General features: G+C 42.9%; 1 protein-coding gene across 3 annotated transcripts; it reads right to left on the bottom strand.

The window, feature by feature from the left end:
* Positions 1-284: 284 nt before the first annotated feature.
* On the bottom strand, positions 285-14,932 carry LOC129860623 (6-phosphofructo-2-kinase/fructose-2,6-bisphosphatase-like). 3 transcript variants are annotated; one of them, XM_055931210.1, is made up of 14 exons: positions 14,735-14,932; positions 12,740-12,865; positions 12,516-12,612; positions 7,199-7,265; positions 6,819-6,893; positions 6,570-6,626; positions 6,333-6,454; positions 5,817-6,024; positions 4,571-4,717; positions 4,204-4,308; positions 2,045-2,174; positions 1,807-1,869; positions 1,673-1,737; positions 285-1,559 (listed from the first exon to the last, which is right to left on the bottom strand). In XM_055931210.1, exons 1-14 carry the CDS (start codon positions 14,850-14,852, stop codon positions 1,500-1,502), a joined length of 1,440 nt encoding a protein of 479 aa, XP_055787185.1. In that variant the 5' UTR covers positions 14,853-14,932; the 3' UTR covers positions 285-1,499. The 3 variants fall into 3 exon arrangements, with proteins under 3 accessions (XP_055787185.1, XP_055787183.1, XP_055787184.1); XM_055931208.1 differs by having other exon boundaries at positions 14,713-14,929; XM_055931209.1 differs by lacking the exon at positions 1,673-1,737 and having other exon boundaries at positions 285-1,209; positions 14,713-14,930.
* Between the last annotated feature and the right edge of the window lie 1,062 nt (positions 14,933-15,994).

Below are 15,994 nucleotides of genomic sequence, written 5' to 3'. Positions count from 1 at the left end.
GTTATGCAATTTATTTTGACTATTTCACCAATCTAGTTCCAGTCATTCAGTTAAATAAGCTCTTTGTCTAACAATTGTGCTATTTTATACGTTTGGTCACAAATATACTTATTGTCAACATGTTGACTCAAAAATATGCGATCAGTACAGTGTTGCACATCTAGTCAAGCCAAGGGACTCCTGCAAAAAAGTTTAATTGCAACCAACATTGTGTTTGTTTGGGCACTGTCCATGGTTCTGACACCTAGCTACCACATAAGTATCATCAATAATCACAGAATGTCTCCAAACATAATATTTGTTTATTAATTTAAAGGCTCAGTACAGTCAAATGTGATTTCCCTGTGTTTTATATATTTCCACACTATAAGGTTAGAATAATACTGTGAAATTGTGAAAATGAGGCAGCAGGTAGCCTAGCGGTTAAGATCAAATCAAAATTCAAATCAAATCAAATGTATTTATATAGCCCTTCTTACATCAGCTGATATCTCAAAGTGCTGTACAGAAACCCAGCCTAAAACCCCAAACAGCAAGCAATGCAGGTGTTAAGAGCGTTGGACCAGTAACCGAAAGGTCACTGGTTCAAATTCCTGAGGTGACTAGGTGAAAGATCTGTCGATGTGACCTTGAGCAAGGCGCTTAAACCTAATTGCTCCTGTAAATTGCTCTGGAGTAGAGCATCTGCTAGAGGATTATCCCCTTTTAGTGTAAGAACTGTTTGAAAAGACTGCCTGAAATTTAAGCCTGTTTTGGTGGGATGGAGTTTGGCCTGCCTGGTGACATCTCCAGGTGGTAAATTAGTTAATAGACCAATAACAAAGCCAGTTCCAAACCTCTCTGCCAATAACAGCTAGTTTTCAGTTTTCCCTTCCCCAGTCAGACCACTCGCAGACAGTCCTATCAACATTCTTGCTTGAGAAACTGATCTTAGCTAAGAATCTATTTCTGTTTCTTTAAAAAAATAATAATAATAATCACAGTAAGGTACATAAAATAAAATAAAACTTCTACATTGGACCTATAACAGTTCACTAGAAGGTCATCCAGACCTTTTGAACTTTACTTTCACTTTCAGAAATCAGTCAATTATCCCCCTCAGTGTTTCCATAGGCAGTGGGGTTTGTCATATTTGATCTTGTATTCATCCAGTCTTCTTCCTTGTCTTTTTTGCCACTTTGCCACTTGCTGCCTTTGACAAGGTTTAATCTGAAAAGGTACACAGTCTTAATTGATTGAAAATAAAGTTAAATGCATCATTATGGTCCTAGAGTCCATATCCTCTAAATCAGGGGTGGGCAACTCCAGTCCTCGAGGGCCTGATTGGTGTTACACTTTTTCTCCATCCCTAGGAAACACAGCTGATGAATCAAATTGCATTCTAAGCTGAAGATCATGATTAGGTGATTATTGGAGTCAGGTGTGTGGGCTGGGGCAAAACTGTGACACCAATCAGGCCCTCGAGGACTGGTATTGGCCACCCCTGCTCTAAATCATATTCAAAAGTGGTCAGGAATAGTCTTCAAGGCCTCTTCTGGGTCTCTAGATACGTCCACATTCTACAACAACAATAACACAAATGGAGTCAGTGTTAGATTTGCGGAATCTATTATACATTTTTGTATTTTTTTTATTGTGCTTGCAATAAATGTACATATTTTGTAAAGCTCACCCCAGGTCTCTCTCTGTGCGTGTTGACTGCCTCAACATTTAGGAAAACATGCTCCACTTTACATCCTGTATCAGGAGCAAAAGAGCCATGAGGGAAATTGAAATTCTGAAATTATTCATTTGACAACAACTTACCATATGCCACCGGTGTAAGTTTGAGCACCGTATGAAGAGGACATTTTAGGTATGGCAACTCATCTGTGGAGAGAAAAGTATGTACGTCTTAGACCTAGTCTCTCCTGACAGTCTTGCAGCCAGCGCACATGCAATATTTGGTTCTGGGTGCTGAGATCATCTTTGACCTGACAAGCTTCATTATCTTAAGACAATACCAAATAAACCCATGTATTGTTGAACTGTTGTCCAACTGTACCTGCGGTTTTGTCTAGTAAGTAGGCCAGCAGACAACGCAAGACAGCTTGGTGACACACAACCAGCACATTCTCCTGTCTCTCCAGCTCCATAATCACTGGCTCCAGACGGTGGACCAGGTCTTCATATGACTGTAGTAGAGAGAGGAAAAAGAATCGGACCAAAAAAATATATACATTTTTCCCCACTATTGCACCAACCTGAACCATACCATGCACTATATTTTCTTTCTTGCCCTTCCAGCTCGGCTTGGCTCAGCATTGTGAATCAACCCAGAGACAGATAATATGGGTATGTTATGAATTATCTTCCCCAGTCACCTGAAATATTTCATTACAGTATTGTTGCAAATTGGAATGGTAGCCCCGACCGGGACACAGTGGGTTCCTGCAACTGTCAGTCCAACACCTTAGCTGTTACACCGGCAGATTCAAATCTCTTGACAAGGTAGTAGCTAGGTGTTGTAATAAGATCGCTAGGTGTTGTACTAATATTGCTAGGTGTTGTACTAATATCAATAGATGTATTAAGATCGCTAGGTGTTATTATACTAAGATCGCTAGGTGTTATTATACTAAGATCGCTAGGTGTTATTATACTAAGATCGCTAGGTGTTGTACTAAGATCGCTAGGTGTTGTACTAACATCGCTAGGTGTTGTACTAACATCGCTAGGTTTTGTACTAACATCGCTAGGTGTTGTACTAACATTGCTAGGTGTTGCACTAAGATCGCTAGGTGTTGCACTAACATCGCTAGGTTTTGTACTAACATTGCTAGGTGTTGCATTAAGAACGCTAGGTGTTGTACTAAGATCGCTAGGTGTTGTTATACTAAGATCGCTAGGTGTTGTTATACTAAGATCGCTAGGTGTTGTACTAAGATCGCTAGGTGTTGTACTAACATCGCTAGGTGTTGTACTAACATCGCTAGGTGTTGTACTAACATCGCTAGGTGTTGTACTAACATCGCTAGGTGTTGTACTAACATCGCTAGGTGTTGTACTAACATCGCTAGGTGTTGTACTAACATCGCTAGGTGTTGTACTAACATCGCTAGGTGTTGTACTAACATCGCTAGGTGTTGTACTAACATCGCTAGGTGTTGTACTAACATCGCTAGGTGTTGTACTAACATCGCTAGGTGTTGTACTAACATCGCTAGGTGTTGTACTAACATCGCTAGGTGTTGTACTAACATCGCTAGGTGTTGTACTAACATCGCTAGGTGTTGTACTAACATCGCTAGGTGTTGTACTAACATCGCTAGGTGTTGTACTAACATCGCTAGGTGTTGTACTAACATCGCTAGGTGTTGTACTAACATCGCTAGGTGTTGTACTAACATCGCTAGGTGTTGTACTAACATCGCTAGGTGTTGTACTAACATCGCTAGGTGTTGTACTAACATCGCTAGGTGTTGTACTAACATCGCTAGGTGTTGTACTAACATCGCTAGGTGTTGTACTAACATCGCTAGGTGTTGTACTAACATCGCTAGGTGTTGTACTAACATCGCTAGGTGTTGTACTAACATCGCTAGGTGTTGTACTAACATCGCTAGGTGTTGTACTAACATCGCTAGGTGTTGTACTAACATCGCTAGGTGTTGTACTAACATCGCTAGGTGTTGTACTAAGATCGCTAGGTGTTGCACTAAGATCGCTAGGTGTTGCACTAAGATCGCTAGGTGTTGCACTAAGATCGCTAGGTGTTGCACTAAGATCGCTAGGTGTTGCACTAAGATCGCTAGGTGTTGCACTAAGATCGCTAGGTGTTGCACTAAGATCGCTAGGTGTTGCATTAAGATCGCTAGGTGTTGTACTAAGATCGCTAGGTGTTGTACTAAGATCGCTAGGTGTTGTACTAAGATCGCTAGGTGTTGTATTAAGATCGCTAGGTGTTGTACTAAGATCGCTAGGTGTTGTACTAAGATCGCTAGGTGTTGTACTAAGATCGCTAGGTGTTGTACTAACATCGCTAGGTGTTGTACTAACATCGCTAGGTGTTGTACTAAGATTGCTAGGTGTTGTACTAAGATCTCTAGGGTATGTACAGTACTAAGGTCGCTACAGTATGTTTGAGAGTAATGTACAGTGTATGTATATTTTGTGTGTATTTGGTGAGCAATGCAATGTGTGGTGAATTAAGACGGGTCCTACCTCACCCTTGGGATAACGGTAGCGGTACTTGTCCTGGTCTCTCAGTGCAAACTCCTCTGGGTGGTTGTCCTGTATCTCCTCATACGTCATCTCCTCACACACACCCTGACAAGGAACGGACGGTGCAGGGAAGATGTCAATGAGTGGTACAGGCATGCACTATGATGAGTAACCTATCCTGAGACCCAAAAACTTCTGTTAGCTCTTCTGGGTAATGCCTTATCTTTAGCTCAGTAGGCTACTACATACAGTCTTGTGGTGTACAGGTGACCCAATTGGTCACACATTCACTGTGAACTGTATATACACGTGCGGTGTACACTCACATAAAATGTATGCTTAAACTCAGCAGTAAACACTGACTTACTGCATCAATCTCGTTGAGAGCCTTCCACTGTTCATAGGGGATCCCCAGATGCTCTGCAGTCTGGATGGTCCTCTTCATATGGCTGGTCCACACCTTCAGATCCTTTATATGCTGGCTCTTGATGAAGGTTCCCAGGGCAGTGGCATACTACAGGGACAGACCATGTTCACAGGGAGTGGGGGTGATTGTTTACATAATCATTCGCTTTATTGTCCATTTTCTTTGCGGATAATTCAATTGTATCTTTGTTCTTTCAACCCAACTCTCTTAGACATATTTTAAATGTCACATGCACCAAGCTTTATGGCTTTTTCTTGTCTACATAAGGGTGGGACCAATACATTAAGGGTGGGACCAATACATTAAGTCCTTGGGTGGAACAATAGAATTACAGTGAATTTGGAAAGTATTCAGACCCCTTGACTTTTTCCACATTGTTACGGTACAGACTTATTCTAAAATTGATTACGGTGAAGCATGGTGGTGGCAGCATCATGCTGTGGGGATGTTTTTCAGCGGCAGGGACTGGGTGACTAGTCAGGACCGAGGGAAAGATGAATGGAGCAAAGTACAGAGAGATCCTTGATGAAAACCTGCTCCAGAGCGCTCAGGACCTCAGACTGGGGTGAAGGTTCAACTTCCAACAGGACAACGAACCTAAGCACACAGCCAAGGCAATGCAGGAGTGGCTTCGGGACAAGTCTCTGAATGTCCTTGAGTGGCCCAGCCAGTGCCCGGACTTGAACCCGATCTAACATTTCTGGAGAGACCTGAAAATAGCTGTACAGTGATGCTTCTCAATCTACTTTACAGAGCTTGAGAGGATCTGCAAAGAAAAATGGGAGAAACTCCCCAAATACAGGTGTGCCAAGCTTGTAGCATCATACCCAGGAAGACTCAAGGCTGTAATCGCTGCCAAAGATGCTTCAGATGTAAATTAAATAAATTAAAGATTTCATTGATGTATTTATGTTTTGCACAAAACTGTTTTTGCTTTGTCATTATTGGGTATTGTGTATGTGTATATTGATGAAGAGAAAAAAAACATTCAATCAATTTTAGAATAAGGCTGTAACGTGGAAAAAGGGAAGGGGTCTGAATACTTTCCTAATGCACTGTATATCTGGATTAAAACAATGATGTCATATTAGTCTCTGGTGACAGCCTTAACATTAGAATGTTAGCTGATTAGGTTCTGGGTGCCAAGATGAATGTCATAAAGACAGAGCCTGTGTGGCCTACTGACCTTATGACCCCTGGGAGAGAGTCCGGAGTCTCCCCCAATGCGACCCAGCAGGTTCATATTGCTCTCTCCGTGGCGGCTCAGGTAGATGGAGCGCGGCGTGACGTGGATGTTCATGAGGTAGTAGACTATCCGGCTCTGGATATGGTCCCGCACACAGTTCACCAGGTACCTAGAGCCCACGTTGAAGATTTTGATGTAAGACAGGCGCCTTGGTAGGGGAAATATAGAGAGAGCCACATAGGGAGACAATTATTCTCTAAAACAGGTGCATGACACGATTACATGTAGGGGAAATATAGGGAGACAGAAGAAGAGATGGGTTTTTTTGTTAAGCATGTATTTTTTTCAGTTTAGTTCTTACTCGTTCTCTAATTCATGGAGAACAGCTGTTAGCGTAAAGCTTGGTCCCAGATTTGTTTGTGGCAATGACCATACAGGAGTTGGCAAGAAAGCACAAACAGATCAGGGACCAGGCTAGTTGGCATAATCTGAGAAGCATCAATGACAGAACTCTACCTGTCTTTCTCATCGTCCAATGGCACGTAGGTTTGCTTGTAGCACTCGATACGTTTCAGGAAGTCTGCCAGTGCCTCCTCCTTGTCACAGTTCAGATAGTCTGGGCTGCTCACCTTCACGTCCTGGGACAAAGGTCAGTGTCACAGTGTAAAGTTTAACATCTTGTAGAGTTTAACATCTTAGAAACATAGAGCCCTCTGGTATTTGAGAGTGAGGTTTGAGAGGAGACTTTCTCACCGTAATATTCTGTGCAATGATGTCTGGATCATCACAAATGGACTCCACAAAAAATACCTGTGAGGAAAATTCAGTTGTTCAGAGAAAGTGAGTAGTGTTCATTGTTCAAACGTTTTTTTTTCTAGAGTTCAAAATTTAGGTTTAATGTATATCACCATCTGAATATCTATTTAGCTGGTGCAGTTGTAGAACGGTTGTTCATTAATGATGTATAGTAGCAGTTACAGGACTGCCTGCACCTGAACCTGCCTTATAGCCTTTTTCCTTGGCAAAGCTCACAATGGATACCCTCCTCTCCCGTGTTGTGTTGGTGGCATCAAACACCTGGAGGGAAGAGGACATTCCACTCACTGTTGCAGAACTTTGTGGACTTCTGATACTAGGAGGAACAGTGGACACAGTGTATATTTATTTAGCCATTATTTAATCTGTAACTCCCATAGTGGTCATAATCCCTTTTTACCCAGGAGGACCTTGGAAGTGTACAGTATTTGATGTCCAGTGTGTCTGTACAGTATGCGTGAAGTTCAATGCCCTGAGTACTGTAATTTTCACTCATATATGAGGTATGGTGTGTGTCTATCGACTGTCAGCTCAGAGGAACAGTTTTAAATTGTCCTCTTACTCACAGCTACTTGTCCATGTTCCTTCGAGAAGTAGATAACTACATCTTTAAGGGCATTTGAAGCACAGGCCCTGAGAAAGAAAATACAGGGCGAAATCATTGGAATAACAAACCACAGAAAGATAAATCGTACAACACAAAAGGACATAGCAAATCAATTGTTACATAATACTACACACAAAACACCACAGTTCTAGGGAGCCTTCCTCTGCCCAGGCGTTGCTGATGCATGCCAGATCTTACAATACCTGGACAGGTATTTTATGTATCAGCTAACCACATCATATGTTATAGCAGTTTGTCAGTCGATGACACAGCTGATGACGTGGCACGCAACACATTGGTCGATGCAGTAGGAGAACGCTGCTATAGGTTGTGTCCGAATTGTCACACCACAAATTTGAGATCAGAAATGTATCAACAACAGTGTAGGAAAGCCTGTTCCTTTAAGCACTCAGTGATGACGTCCCAGCTGTCACAAGCTGGCAGAGTGTTTAGTCAAGTGCATTACCAAGTGCAGCTCGCCACCTACTGCTGTGAACACAAATTTCAGTTTTGGACAGGATTTCCTTTCTAACCAATTTATTAATCACTGTGCGTGAGTACCAAAACTGTAAGTAAGGTATACGTTTTCCCCCTGGTTTACTGACGAAAGTTGTCAATAGTTCATTTTCAGTATTATGTGTCTCGTTTTTATGCTAGCTACATTTTCGCCTGTCATTGTTAGCTGGTTAGTCTGTTGCTAGCTACTTGTATTTTCGTTTCAGTCATTGGATTATTATAACAGATGAGAGTTGTATCTTGTTTGTTATTGCTAAATGAATGTGCCTTACCTTAGTATTGATGCCATTGTATTCATGTTTATTTTCAAACCACATCTTGTATGGATAAATTTCCATTTAATTGGATAATCACAGCTGAGTGACATGGCACAGAATTGCAAACATTTTTCATCTCCAATCCACATTAAAGAACCCTAAACTGAGGAACTGTCTCTTTCACCGTCTCTAATAGTGTAACGCCCAATGCAGGAGATGAGAAGCAGGTACAGGGAGAGAACCATTTAATATAGACGGACATGCAACAGAGCAAGAACAGCGTCTGGACATAAACACGACAAACAATGCAACTACAGGGAACAACACAGAGAAGCAGACATACTCTACCGTTCAAAAGTTTGGGGTCACTTAGAAATGTCCTTGTTTTTGAAAGAAAAGCACGTTGTTTGTCCATTAAAATAACATAAAATGTATCAGAAATACAGTGTAGACATTGTTAATGTTGTAAATGGCTGCTGTAGCTGGAAACGGCTGATTTTCTTTTTATGGAATATCTACAAAGGTGTACAGAGTCCCATTATCAGCAACCATCACTCCTGGGTTCCAATGGCACGTTGTGTTAGCTAATCCAAGTTGATCATTTTAAAAGGCTAATTGATCATTAGAAAACCCTTTTGGAATTATGTTAGCACAGCTGAAAACTGTTGTTCTGATTAAAGAAGCAATAAAACTGGCCTTCTTTAGACTAGTTGAGTATCTGCAGCATCAGCATTTGTGGGTTCAATTACAGGCTCAAATGTGGCTAGAAACAAAGCACTTTCTTCTGAAACTCTTCCGAGGATCTGGTGACCCATGCCAAATCTTTTCAGTCTCCTGAGGGGGAAAAGTTTTTTTTTGTGCCCTCTTCACGACTGTCTTGGTGTGTTTGAACCATGATAGTTTGTTGTCTCGACCCGCTCCACTACAGCCCCTTTGATGTTAATGGGGGCCTTTTCCTGTAGTCCACAATCAGCTACTTTGTCTTTCTCACATTGAGGGAGAGGTTGTTGTCCTGGCACCACACTGCCAGTTCTCTGACCTCCTCCCTATAGGCTGTCTCATCGTTATTGGTGATCAGGCCTACCACAGTTGTGTTGTCTGCAAACTTAATGATGGTGTTGGAGTCGTGCCTGGCCACGCAGTCGTGGGTGAACAGGGAGTACAGGAGGAGAAAGTACACACCCCCGAGGGGCCCCAGTGTTGTGGATCAGTGTGGCAGACGTATTGTTGCCTTCCCTTATCACCTGGGGGCGGCCCGTCAGGAAGTCCAGGATCCAGTTGCAGAGGGAGGTGTTTAGTCCCAGGGTCCTTAGCTTAGTGATGATCTTTGTGGGCACTATGGTGTTGAACGCTGAGCTGTAGTCAATGAACAGCATTCTCACATAGGTGTTCCTTTTGTCCAGGTGGGAAAGAGCAGTGTGGAGTGCGATTGAGATGGCGTCATCTGTGGATCTGGGCTGGTATGCGAATTGGAGTGGGTCTAGGGTATCCAGGAGGATGCTGTTGATGTGAGCCATGACCAGCCTTTTACAGCACTTCATGGCTCCCGACGTGAGTGCTACAGGACGGTAATCATTTAGGCAGGTTACCTTCGCTTCCTTGGGCACAAGGACTATGGTGGTCTGCTTGAAACATGTACATATTACAGACTCAGTCAGGGAGAGGTTGAAAATGTCAGTGAAGACACTGCCAGTTGGTCCGCACATGCTTTGAGTACACGTCCTGGTAATCCACCTGGCCCCGCGGCTTTGTGAATGTTGACCTGTATAAAGGTCTTGCTCACATCGGCTACCGAGAGCGTTATCACACAGTCATACAGAACAGCTGGTGCTCTCGTGCATGCTTCAGTGTTGCTTGCCTCAAAGCGAGCATAAAAGGCATTTAGCTTGTCTGGTAGGCTCGCGTCACTGGGCAGCTCACGTCTGGGTTTCTCTTTGTAGTCCGTAATAGTTTTCAAGCCCTGCCACATCTGACGAGTGTCAGAGATTCAGTCTTAATCCTGTATTGATGCTTTGCTTGTTTGATGGTTTGTCTGAGGGCATAGCGGGATTTCTTATAAGCGTCCGGATTAGTGTCCCGCTCCTTGAAAGCGGCAGCTCTAGCCTTTAGCTCAATGCGGATGTTGCCTGTAATCCATGACTTCTGGCTGGGATATGTATGTATGGTCACTGTGGGGACGACGTCATCGATGCACTTATTGATGAAGCCGATAACTGAGGTGGTTTACTCAATGCCATTGGATGAATCCCGGAACATATTCCAGTCTGTGCTAGCAAAACAGTCCTGTAGCGTAGCATCCGCGTCATCTGACCACTTCCTTATTGAGCGAGTCACTGGTACTTCCTGCTATAGTTTTTGTTTGTAATCAGGAATCAGGAGGATAGAATTATGATCAGATTTGCCAAATGGAGGGCAGGGGAGAGCATTGTATGCATCTCTGTGTGTGGAGTAAAGGTGGTCTAGAGTTTTTTTGTTTTTTTTTCTCTGGTTGCACATGTGCCTACTGGTAAAAATGTGGTAAAACTGATTTAAGTTTCCCTGCATTAAAGTCACCGGCCACTGGGAGCGCTTCTTCTGGGTGAGCATTTTCTTGTTTGCATATGGCCTTATAGAGTTGGTTGAGTGCGGTCTTAGTGCCTGCATCGGTCTGTGGTGGTAAATAGACGGCTACGAATAATATAGATGAGAACTCTTCGTAGATAGTGTGGTCTACAGCTTATCAAAAGGTACTCTACCTCAGGCGAACAATACCTTGAGACTTCTTTAATATTAGATATCGCTCACCAGCTGTTATTGACAAAAAGACACACACCCCCACCCCTTGTCTTACCAGACGTAGCTTCTCTGTTCTGCCGGTGCATAGAAAATCCCGCCAGCTCTATATTATCCGTGTCGTTGTTTAGCCACGACTCGGTGAAACATAAGATATTACAGTTCTTAATGTCCCGTTGGTAGGATAATCGTAATCGTAGGTCATCAATTTTCTTTTCCAATGGTTGCATGTTAGCAAGTAGAATGGATGGCAGTGGGAGTTTACTCACTCGCCACAGATTCTCAGAAGGCAGCCCGATCTGCATCCTCTTTTCCTCTGTATTTTCTTCACGCAAATGACGGGTATTTGGGCCAGTACCCGGGAGAGCAGTATATCCTTCTTGTTGGACTCGTTAAAGGAAAAAGCTTCTTCCACTTTGTGGTGAGTAATTGCTGTTCTGATGTCTAGAAGTTATTTTCGGTAGCAGAAACGTTATGTACAAAATAAGTACAAAAATAAGTTCCAAAGAATGCAAAAAAAAAAAAAATAGCACAAATGGTTAGGAGCATGTAAAACGTCAGCCATCCTCTTCGGTGCCATCTTAACAGCATCTCCTTTACACACGCCTGGTGTTGGTTCCCTAACAAGTTCAATTAACACTTTCAGAGTTGATGCTGTTAAACTTTCTCAGTGTAATGTGATTTTTTTGTTAGTGAATGTGTTTGAATTAAAAGTAAACCCTTTATGACCATATATTATACATTTCATAAGGCCTTTAGTTATGGCCTAGTTATTCTCAACATTGTGGTCTGAAAATCCTGGCTTACGGGCCACATCAGACATGCAAGTTACAATACACTGGTTTGTGAAGTGATTAGTCATTCCTATTGAAATCCAGGCAGAGGGAGAATATTCAACAATTGGAATATTTTATCACCCACGACCAGCATTCAAAATGGCTGCTATGGTGAAGGACTTGACAAACAAGACTACCCAACCCATCTAAAGTGTAACAACCATCTCGGTAACAATAAGTCCAACCCCTACAAATTGTATTGATTAATATCAATTAATAAATCAATGTGCATGAGGAAGCACAGATATTAAAACAAATTATTATAAGAGTCAACCTGCAACAAAGCATGCTGGGAAATATGATAATGAAGACCCTCCCATGTGTTTTTCACTAGGAGAGTTTTAAAAAAGTGATTTAACTAGGCAAGTCGGTTAAGAACAAATTCTTATTTACAATGACGGCCTAGAAACAGTGAGTTAACTGCCTTGTTCAGGGACAGAACGACAGATTTTGACCTTGCCAGCTCGGGGATTCGATCCACTAGCCTTTCGGTTACTGGCGCTCCAACGCTCTAACCACTAGGCTAGTTAACGGAAATTAACTTAACACAGTCGAGAAATAACACCATGCAGTGTTGATTCCACTGCGATTGAAAAAATACTTCATATATTCACGCATGTGGTGTCAATTTCAATCCCCCTGGTGTTAACCCCACTAGAATCAACACTCAGATATAGCACTCTGAGTGAATTTTTACCTCAACACCGAGATTTGAACACACAGCAAATTTGCTGTGCACCCTTTTCCCTATATACTGTTGTGCACTGCTACTTTGACCACGCACCCAAGGTAGTGGAAAAGTCTAGCATTATAGGGAAATAGGGTGCCATTTCAGACGCAGCCATAGCTTCATAACATAGATAGAGCAACCTGTCAAACCTGCAGCACCACATACTTGCGAATCTGCATGGCCTCCTCATTGTCCGGTCTGAAGAACTCAAAGCTCTTGTAGCTCTGGACTGCTTCCCTGCGATACTGGCCCAAGTTGAAGACTAGACAATAGATGATACACAATAGGGGCCAGAGAGCGAAAGACCATCAGCTCCAGTCCTCAGTGATTTGCATGGGTACTCAAGCACACCTCAGATCATTGAACTTGGCTAGTGTGTGTAAACTGACCTTTTGTGGGAACCCCTATCCAGTTGAGGTAGCGGGTGAGCTTCTTGGATATGTATGTCTTCCCCCTGGCAGGCAGTCCAACCATCACAATCAGAGTGGGGGAGTTGGTGAACTGGGGCACGGAGGCTGGGGAAAAACAAGACAAACACCATAGGAATCTATTGTACATGCCTGGTGGGTAAGTAGAAGGGTTATCTATGAACACTTTGACAACGGCACAACTCAATGGTGGGAGTAAACACTACATTCAAGTGTGTGTGTGTGCGCAAACATAATGCTCACCATCTCATCAAGAGAGAGGGCACCAGGGGACAGATAGCTAAAATATCAGCTAACCAGGGCACACCTATCAGATCTGCTCCCGAGTGGAGGTGCGGTCAAAAGCACTGCATCTCAGTGCCAGAGGCGTCACTACAGATCCTGGTTCGATTCCAGGCTGTATCACAACCGGCCGTGATTGGGAGCCACATAGGGCGGTGCACAATCGGTCCAGCGTCGTCTGGGTTTGGCCGTCATTGTAAATAAGAATGTGTTCTTAACTGACTTGCCTAGTTAAATAAAGGCTGAATAAATAAAAATACAAGATCTCCCAATGGAATTGATTGAGTCATCATTGTTACCATGCTATGTCTTACCAGAGGTATACAAATGTGTTCTGCATAATAATCATGGCCCAAGTAATTAGTCAACTCCTTTGAGAGTGTAGGCCTACCTCACTACCCTGAGCACCACAGAGTATCCCATGCAGCCAGTCACATGGTCGACAACACCACCCTGAGGACAGTACAGTACCAGCATCTTGTTCAGCATGAGATTTCATCATAGAACACAAAAACTGGAACAGAAGCGTTCCACAGGATATATTAGACCAGTCAATAAAGTCATGCTCAAACTGCATATATCCATAAACTCCAGATATAATTTCTCATATCAGAAATGTAAGCATCTCCACTTACTCTAGCCTACTGACGGTCGATACTAATAGTGGCTAATATTTAACATGATAGAAATAGGAAACAGAGAAAGTCTGATAGCCTAGAATAAATACATTCGAGTGTGCCCATCCCTGCAAGTTAAAAGGCTGTACAATTTAAATTCTGTATAATGGCACTGCATTTCATAAACTTTACTGTGGGAAAGTTGACAGGATATGCTTCAGTTTGCTGCCATAGGACTGATTTCACATTTCACTAGCGATTATAAGGTTAAAGAAATCTAAAACAAGTGTCATTTATGTCAACAATTCCCTATCCAAACGGCTTACTCATTAACCAAGCTTATCAAGTTGTAAATTACATTGCATGGAGAAAGGTGTAATTTCTATCAACAAATAAAAACATATTCATTATTTCCTCTCGCAGAAAGGTGATGGAATTCTTAGGGAATTAATTCAAGGTCAGAATACAGCGCATTTGTAGACCCATCTCTGCCACACCTTCATTTCTTAGATCTCCACCCCGAACGAATAGCGGGTGAATAGCATGCTATTCTCATGCTTAAATTCAAGGTCAGAATACGTATAATGAGAACATTACTCTAAGAGGGATGATTTACAGTAGGAGAACCAGGATATATAGAAGGTGATCCAGGTCCTCCCTGTGTACTCTGTTTGAATGGTGACTGACTGCAGCTTCGGCATAAAGTATCCAGTGGTGTAAAGAACTTAAGTAAAAATACTTTAAACACTTACGTTTTTTCTTTTTAGGGTATCTAATAAAATTTTACTTCACTAAAGAAGTAAAGAAAATGTACTTGTACTTTTTACATACATTTTCCCTGACACCCAAGTAAAAATTGTCCCAGTCATGCAACACTTGAACACTCATCCACCTGTTGTTTCAGATAACTTTCCCATGGCTCATACTAATGAATGAATTAAGAAGTTGAGAGGAAAGAAGTGAGAGAACACAGAGTGGGAAGAAACAGGGAGAGAGAACTTGACAGAAAGCCAGACAGTGGTTCTTCTCACTTACAGCCTCCTGCGATATAGGTTGCAGCCTCCTATCCCCAACCATGGCACCCAGATCTTGAGCAGCGGAGTCTGCGTTAGCTCATTCTTCTCCTGGTCTGTGGTCATGCCAGCACTCGGCAAAGCACAGACAGACAGAGTCATGCAACACAGCACTGTCCTCCCGGCCCTGTGGAGCGGAGCGAGCGTGAGCGAGGGAGGGAGACGAGGAGCAAGACAGAAGCTTCTTTCAATGAATTCTTGCACGGTCACCTGACTGTTGCCAAGGAGAATGAGGGGAAGTGGGAAGGGGAGGACCTCTAGGATAACGCCCCAAATGGCACCCGATTCTCTATGGTGAAACAGTATTTTGCAAGGACAAAGGTGCCCTAAAGTAGTGCACTATGTAGGGAACATGGTGGATTTTGGGACATGATATATAGCTCTGTAGCTTAGCCATGCTGTTTCACTGCTACTCAGCAGTTAGTGAAGAACATGGCCAGAGGAAACTCAATTCTCCAGCCAGTAGGGAGGAGGAATCACACAGTCACACACATCTGTGTTGTGGTGGTGACATGGCACTGAAGCATTAAATATATCAGCCCTTTTGAGAACAAGCTCATGAAAAATTTAACCAAAGTTAACTGTTACTGTATAATGAACTGATCAGAACATTTTATTTTGTGATGCTATAGTTGATCTATTTCGCTTGATACATGCTGTGTGTATATATACACTGCTCAAAAAAATAAAGGGAACACTTAAACAACACAATGTAACTCCAAGTCAATCACACTTCTGTGAAATCAAACTGTCCACTTAGGAAGCAACACTGATTGACAATAAATTTCACATGCTGTTGTGCAAATGGAATAGACAAAAGGTGGAAATTATAGGCAATTAGCAAGACACCCCCAATAAAGGAGTGGTTCTGCAGGTGGTGACCACAGACCACTTCTCAGTTCCTATGCTTCCTGGCTGATGTTTTGGTCACTTTTGAATGCTGGCGGTGCTCTCAATCTAGTGGTAGCATGAGACGGAGTCTACAACCCACACAAGTGGCTCAGGTAGTGCAGTTCATCCAGGATGGCACATCAATGCGAGCTGTGGCAAAAAGGTTTGCTGTGTCTGTCAGCGTAGTGTCCAGAGCATGGAGGCGCTACCAGGAGACAGGCCAGTACATCAGGAGACGTGGAGGAGGCCGTAGGAGGGCAACGACCCAGCAGCAGGACCGCTACCTCCGCCTTTGTGCAAGGAGGTGCACTGCCAGCACCCTGCAAAATGACCTCCAGCAGGCCACAAATGTG

Source organism: Salvelinus fontinalis, chromosome 8 (assembly GCF_029448725.1).
Source record: "Salvelinus fontinalis isolate EN_2023a chromosome 8, ASM2944872v1, whole genome shotgun sequence".
Taxonomy (NCBI): Eukaryota; Metazoa; Chordata; class Actinopteri; order Salmoniformes; family Salmonidae; genus Salvelinus; species Salvelinus fontinalis.
The sequence above is the reverse complement of the archived record's forward strand: the minus strand, read 5'-3'. Positions and strand labels throughout refer to the sequence as shown.